Source organism: Prunus dulcis, chromosome 1 (genome assembly GCF_902201215.1).
Source record: "Prunus dulcis chromosome 1, ALMONDv2, whole genome shotgun sequence".
Lineage (NCBI taxonomy): Eukaryota > Viridiplantae > Streptophyta > Magnoliopsida > Rosales > Rosaceae > Prunus > Prunus dulcis.
The window spans coordinates 14121779-14129888 of record NC_047650.1 but is presented as its reverse complement, the minus strand read 5'-3'; the positions used below and the strand labels follow the sequence as shown (position 1 = coordinate 14129888).

Here is an 8110-nt window from a genome sequence, read left to right as displayed (position 1 = left end):
ACTCCACTTTGAGGAAGAAGACGTCGCTGAGTGCATGTGAAATTGTATTAGGAGCAGCGCGTCCAAACATTTACCTGTTGACCAAGTCAGCAGGTTTCCTTTGTTTTTTAAAACCCCTCACGTGATTAGCTGTACTGGTACAGCTGATGCACCACAGATTGACTCCACAGCTCAAGCCATGCTTTCCATAAAACAACCATGCCTCTTCTCCTCCATATCACCCGACTTTGTCCCTGTTAAGGCCATCATATTATGACCCACATCAAGAAATGATGATGATAATGAGGTCCTATTGGATTGCTCATAGTTGGAGCGATGAAAGAGGAAAACGCTGCATCCCATTAATTGGGAAAGAAACATTTACCCACCATTAATCTTCTTCTATTTTCAAGAATCCAAATTCTTCATCCCTTGAGTTTTTCTCAAAATATGTCTATCTTTAGTTTTTAATTTTTTTTCAATTTTTGAAATGGAATTATTGGGCTTGTCCATGGAATTATGGGCTTTGTGTGAATCAGTTGTGCAGGTGAGGTTGGGACATCAAGTTTATGGGTTATGTAGTGGAGATGGACTGTTGCAAATGAAAGAGGGAGATATTTGGGATGTCTTGAGAAGATTTTGGTTGGATAGGGACAAATCTTTCCACCGAGGAGGAAAGTGGTCGGAATGGCCGGATGTTGGTTCTATAGAAGAAGGGGGGTTTTTTTTTGCTATTGGGTTGCTGGGTTGTTTTTCAATTTTTATTTGAATTTTTTTTATAGCTTTATTTATTTATTAATTGTTTACATGTTGGAGGTGGGCTCCATTTTGCTACTCACCTATTCAGGTTGTTGGGTAAATTGACCGCATGTATAGAATTACAAAAATATCCATGTCATGTCAATAATTTTAATAGACATTTGGATGGAGTTGACAATGGGGGGGCCAAGTGAAACGTAAAACATCGGTCAATGGGGCAATGTGGGTCACCTTAACTTTTAGGGGCAATATGAGATTTGACTATATTTTCAAGGGGCATTATAATAAATAAGCCTTAGTAATTTTTAAGGACATCTGAGACATTATGTATTCTTCTTGTGGAGCCTTATGACATGATGTTTTGTTTAATTGGTTCTTGTGTATTCTTCTTATAGCAATTCTATGAGATGTAGGTGAACTCATTGCTTGCTCTTGCAATTAGTTTGTACTTAGTAGCATGCAATAGTCATCTTCTTAAGTTGTCTAAGAAGTGGAAATTATTTGGGCCTTTAAAATTCAAATTTGTTTTTTTATTGCTTGTTTATTTCTATTTTTTTTTTTATCGTCATTCTACTGACATTTTATTACTTGTGCCATTTTATTGCTTTGTGGTAGACAATTAACTTCATTCTTAATAAGGCTACTTGTGCACTCGGGCGCCCTCCTCACAACACTTGGGCAAGCAAAGTTGGGTTGAGGGAGTTGAAGTTTGGCGGGAGGTATTTCCGCCGAGGGAGTTGAAGTTCGACCAGAGGTATGTCTACCGAGTTCCAAATATTCAAATATTTTGAGAACTCAAAGATAGTCCAACTTGGGGCCAAGCCTAAGATCCAAATATTTGGAGTTCCCATACCACCCACTTTGGCGTATGGTCAGCCAACTCTAGAATTCAAAAAACTCAAAGGGCATGAGGTTCCATTAGATGTCAAGATGAAATCTCGGAGGTCTAAGTCCAAGCCACAGATTCACGCCCAAGATTTTCAGAGGTTAGTGTGCACGTGACGGAGGCCTCACAAGGAAAGAAATTAAGGAGGTTGACGACGATTCCGAATTTTCCAAAACGAGAGAAAATCAAGCAACCATAATATCTCCGTCAACGTGATCCACGGATTTATGGGGCTTCAAAAGGAAAGAATTTTGAAAGAGTTGACATTTGGCCATTTAATGGCTAGTCCATGGGCCAATGGGCACCTTATATAAACTTCACCAAACGAAGGCAGAAGACACACAACATCAGATAGACAATCCTATTTTTCGTCTCGCACTTTTCTTTTCTTAGACTTAGAATTTTACTTTTCAAGCACCTAGTGTAACAAGTTCTTCCTGTCCTTAGTGTAAGTATAAATTCCTGTAATTTATATTACCTTGTCATTTAAATTCAAGTTGATTTCAATCGCTTTCTTTTTCATTGTTATTGAATTTTCATTAAGTTTAAATTCAAGTTTAATTTAGTTTACCATTGTTATCGTTCTTATTTCGTTCTTGTTTTTTTTTTTTATCCCTTTGATCTATTTTATCACACTTTAATTATCATCTTTACGTTATTTATTTTACGCACTTTACTTTACGCATTTATCTTTAAATTATACTTAAGTTTAAGCACCTTTACTTTACGCACTTGTTCTTCGCTTCACCTTCAATCTTCATCTCCTCCTACTCCACATCATTTGGTTGCTCACATAAAGCCTTGACCCCGACGTAGTGAAAGAACCTAGGCCGTGAGGAGGTTCCTTACTCGGCCGAACAATCGTTTGATTAAAGTCATATCTCGGATACAACATACATTCACATTCCATCCAAGTCAAATTTGTGGCTTGGTGGGGACACGCCCCTCACTCAAAAAAAAAAGGACCAAAAATTCCTTCCGTTGGCCACCTCAACCGAAAAGAAGGAAAGGCGTGCTTGGTCTAGTGTGAGGTTGTCCTTCGAATTTTTGGTCGTAAGTTTCATTTATTATTGAGGTCGTACATGGTTTAGATGAACATGCTGTTGACGAAGGAAATTATGGGCTATTAAGGGTGTTTGGTAAGGTGTGGGTTTGTCCTCAGAGCCAGAATTGTTACTTTTTGTTTGTTGAGTGTTCTTTGTGTAAGGCAGTTACTCTTTTGAGTTGTGCGGTCTTGGCTCTCATTTGGATAATTTGGTTGGAACAAAATATGACGGCCTTTGAAGACAGGGAAAAGGAAGTGGAGTTCTTAGTTTCGGATATAGAGCGATTAGCGCATCTCCAACAATAGTAGAAAAATAAATTTTTTTAAATTGAAGTTTGTTGACCCACGTGAAAATTTGAAAACCTTTATTTCCTACTTGAATAATTTTTGCTTCAACAGACTCTTCAATTCAATTAATGCAATATCATAGAAAATAATGAAAAATATGAAAACATGTGAAAAATGTCTATGTATTTATTATACGAAAAGAAAAAAGGCATGTTTTAGGTTTTGTTTTCCCAAAGTAAAATTAAATGTTTGAATAGCCAAAGTCAACTTACCAATTTTGAAGAGAGAGAAAAATGTTGCAGCTTTGATGACTGAGGTTGAAGAGGCTGTTCGAGAGAGTTTTTCTGATGTGGCTTACCTATTTTAGAATTCCAAAGTTGTTGAAGAGGTTGTTAGAGATATTATTTTAAGTGTTATTCTTCTTGATCAGATCATTTCCACCTATTTGCCATGGCAAAAGGCAAGGGGAGGCAATTGCTATTACTATTTACATGAATAGTGCATGCCATAGCAATTTTTTTTGTTGGTTTTTCATCCATTGCCATGGCAACTCAAGGGCAACCACTATTCACATGAGATATGAGGAGAGGAATTTGTATAGAATTTTGTTGTGATATTTTTTTTCCTTTTTTTCAATTTTTTTTTTTAATTGGCTACTGACATCACAATGCAACAGCATTAAGTCATCTTACCTAGACAGCAACCCAGACAAGTCTTGCCTTAGACCTTGCCCAGGCTAGTGGAGCCCAACGCTTGTCCTGTCAAGCTTTGGCCGTCGGAAATGGGATTGGGGGTCTAGGGGGCCTCTTGGCCCGGGCTAGCCCCTCCTGCTGAAAGTACTCTCAGGGGGGAACTTTGGTTGTTATTGTAATTTGCATTTATTAATTAGCACATGTGAGAGACAGAGCGATTAGAGGGACAATCAATTGATTAGCTTTTTCAACAATTTCATCAAGTAATTCCAACGCCTCATTAGGATCTGTTTGCATAAATTCTTCATTACACATGGACTCAACAAATGAGCGATCTCAAAGAAGAAGTCCCTCATAGATCTAATTGGCAAGCGCCAACTCTCAAAGTCAAAGTCATGGTACTGTGGGCACATATTCAAAAGATCTTCTCTACCATGTCTGATACAACGACCCTTTTTGAGAAAAATTAGAGTTTTTTTTTTCCTTCTTCAAAGCCTTTGTCTTATAATTTGGAAAATATTTATGAAAGAAAACATGAGTCATCTGATCCCAAGAGCCTATAGATCTAGCCCTCAATGAATTTAACTTTTTGTATTTCCTAAGCGAAATGAAAAAAACTTAAACCTTTATTGAATCCAGTTGCATCAGTTCAGTTATGAAACAAGCTAATTGCATCTTCAAATTCTTAAACATGCACATATGGATCACTCTCCATCCCATAAAAAAGAAGGTGTTGAATTAATCATGCTAGGTTTAAAATCATGTTTTGCCATTTGAGTTGGAAACATTTTGCATGAAGGGGACAACTAGGACGCAAAGAATGATAAAATGTTTTAATAAGATCACCCATAGTCTCAGATTTGCTACAAGTATAAAAAATAAAGAAGTATAACTTGGTAATATAAGAATAATTGTAGCAAAATAAGTTTAAACAAGATTAAGTTCATTATGCATTTGTATTCTATTGAACTACTTGTCCCTCTGACCACATCAGACCTACAAGAACGGCCACCCTAAACATAAAACACATACACTATATGATACAGCTTAATGCAATTTAGTATGTCCAATTGTGTAGATTTTTCAGTATGACCATAACACCATCATGTGCATTTTTTTACTAATATCATATTCTAGGTCCCTAATATATCGTCTACATGTTATCCACTTATACTATAATATAGCATGTGGATTAATAACACCTCATAAGAACATCACGGTCATTGAAAAAAAGGGTTAAAATGGAATACAGCTTAATGAAATTTAGTATTACAGTTAAATCTTCGGCATACCAAATGGAAATGACTAGGCAAATGTAGAAGATTTGCTTGTGTGTGTAAATCAGTTTGTGGTCACTACATTTACCTGTCGTTGTGACCATGTCTACTTGTGCATGCTATGTGCTTTCACTAGAAAAAAATTGGACAATAGTAACCTTTTTTTGGGTGAGTATTGGCGCTATTTTATTTTATTTTATTTTATGGCAAAATAGTAGAGATTCAATTGAAAAATAAGGCACAAACTCAAGATACAATAGTAAGAACACAACCCCAGAAGGAGGTTCTTGCAATACAAAGACTAAAACAACACAGCCAACTAAGCACAAGTATTACAAGATAGTTAGAAAATAAATATACAACTTGAAGCCCAACTAATAAGGAGTTACAGATCAGGAGGACCCAAATCTCTCCAACAACCAGTATTTTAAGAAGATCAAGATAGAGGATAATATCTTTAACTTCATGGGACAGAAAATACCCCAAGAGTGGAGAGCATAGCAGCTCATCTTCCACCAGGACACATTCCAAAGAATATCACAACATCTCCTAATTCCTACTTGACCCCAAGCACAATAAAAATAGATCCACCAAAATCAGCAGCTCCACCTCCAATACAGAGATATCTACACGAGACCTACCACAAAAGCAACAGATCTAGCAAGATCTTCAATAACCAGCCCCAAAAAACTGGGACACAAACCCTAAAGAAAAAGGGAAGAAACAAACATTGCAAAAACAAGGAACAGACAAAATCCAACAAAAGGCTTCAATCACCTTTATCCGTCACTAAAGGCTTTAGACACCCAGCATGCAATAACGATTAATCAGTGTGTTACATATGTGGCCGTGTCTATTGATGTTTCTCAGGCTAAAGTACATCATGTCCAAATCACCAGGTTGTTATTCTGCTAGCACATAACAATAGTATCGGCATACATTTCCTTGGCTTTAGTTGGGTACACTTTGTGTAGGGTACCGTACACTATATTATATTACTTTTTAGATGTCAGTCCAATAATTTAATTTTATATTTATTATATTTAATTTGAATGTCACCAATGCATATGCCTGAAGACAGGATCCTTCTCATCTGGTTAATTAGCAAGTCATGGTCTGATTAAGAATCTTTAGTGCTATTGGTGTTATCCTAATCCTAAAATTATAATTTACTAAACAAATCATACACTTTGCGTTTACTAATCAGTTTTGTGATCATTAATTTATATTGCTTGTCCATGTCATGTGCTATACACATTGAACTTGCCAAATGACACTTATACCCTTCTCATTTCTCTCTTATCTCCTATTTAAGTCTCAACATCCTCCACTCAACTAAGCCCATTCAACACCCAATTTTCCACCAATCGCTATGGTGCAACACCGATTCCTTTTCCTAACGTATCCGGCTCAAGGCCACATCAACCCGGCCCTCCAATTAGCAAAGCGCCTCATCCGCAATACCGGCGCTCAAGTCACGTACGTCACCAGCCTCTACGCCTATCGACGCATAGTCAATGGCTCAACTCCTAATGGATTGACCTACGCGCCCTACTCCGACGGCTACGATGACGGCTTCAAATTTAGTGATGATGTCGACCACTACATGTCGGAGCTTAGGCGTGCCGGATCACAAGTCATCACCGTTCTTGTTGCGTCTAGTGCAAAAGAGGGCCACCCCTACACTTGCCTAGTGTACACAATACTTCTTCCCTGGGCCGCGGACTTGGCCCGTGAGCTTCACCTCCCATCCGTTCTTGCTTGGATTCAGGCAGCCACTGTTTTCGACGTGTACTACTATTACTTAAGCGGTTACAAAGATCTCATCCGGGAAAGCTTTTGTACTGACACTAAGGACTCTTCATGTTCAATACAATTACCAGGACTGCCACTAGACCTCGCCAGCCGTGACCTTCCGTCCTTCATGGTGGCTGAAAATTCGTATAATTTCGCTCTCCCTTTGTTTGAAAAACAATTCGAGCTTCTCGAGAGAGAAACGAAGCCAATCATTCTGGTGAACACGTTCGATGCACTAGAGCCTGAGGCCTTGAAAGCAATTGACAAGTACAATTTGATTGGAATCGGACCATTGATTCCATCTGCTTTCTTGGACGGCAAGGATCCTTCTGACACGTCGTTCGGTGGTGATCTTTTCCAAAAATCAATGGACTCCTCGTGCATCGAGTGGCTGAACTCGAAACCCGAAGGGTCCGTGATTTACGTGTCGTTTGGAAGCATTTCCGCTTTGTCAAAGGATCAAATGGGGGAAATCGCCAATGGGCTGTTGGATTACGGGCGCCCGTTCTTGTGGGTGATTAGAGAAAAAGAAGAAAGAAATGGACAAGACAACGAGGCCGAGAAAGAAGAGGAGAGATTTAGCTGTAGAGAGGAACTGGAAGAGCTTGGGAAGATAGTGCTATGGTGTAGTCAATTAGAGGTTTTGTCAAATCCTTCACTGGGTTGTTTTGTGACACATTGTGGGTGGAATTCAAGCATGGAGAGCTTGGTTTCCGGGGTGCCTGTCGTGGCGTTTCCTCTGTGGACGGATCAAAGGACCAATGCCAAGTTGATTGAGGACACGTGGAAGACTGGGGTAAGGGTGGCACCAAATGAGGAGGGGATTGTGGTGGGTGAGGAGCTTAAGAGGTGCTTGGAATTGGTCATGGGAAGTGGGGAGATTGGTGAAGAGTTGAGAAGAAATGCTAAGAAATGGAAAGGTTTGGCAAGAGAGGCTGTGAGTGAAGGTGGGTCTTCTGATAAGAATCTCATGGCTTTCTTGGATCAAATAGGAAATTAAATGTACTTTCTTTTAACAACTGAAAAATATGTAATTGTCAACTTTGCTATATATGCAAATAGGAATTGAATAACTTATCCAATTTGGTCATATTTTCTGTGTTTGTACCATAATCAATCTAGCACTAACTTTTAAATTTGAGGTAACTTAACTTGCATAAGAATTGGTAGTGATGAGATGACCCCAAACAAAAAAAATTACATTTAGAAAGGAGAAATTGCTTTCCACACATCCTAATGTAACTTTTTGGTCGGCCAAAGAGAAAAAGAGCACAGTAAAAGACACATCATATGGAAGCTTCGTCATTATGGAAGCTTAGTGTTTCGTCCACCCATCTTTAACAATCCTAGCTATCACTTATCTGCAAACGAGAACATCAATCTATAT

The 8110-nt window shown here is 38.5% G+C and overlaps 1 protein-coding gene across 1 annotated transcript; it reads left to right on the top strand.

Annotated features, from left to right (window-relative positions):
* Positions 1 to 6278: 6278 nt before the first annotated feature.
* Positions 6279 to 7813, top strand: LOC117615090 (crocetin glucosyltransferase, chloroplastic-like). Its single transcript, XM_034344093.1, has one exon. The coding sequence runs from the start codon at positions 6299 to 6301 to the stop codon at positions 7721 to 7723; it is 1425 nt and encodes a 474-aa protein (XP_034199984.1). The 5' UTR covers positions 6279 to 6298; the 3' UTR covers positions 7724 to 7813.
* Positions 7814 to 8110: the final 297 nt, after the last annotated feature.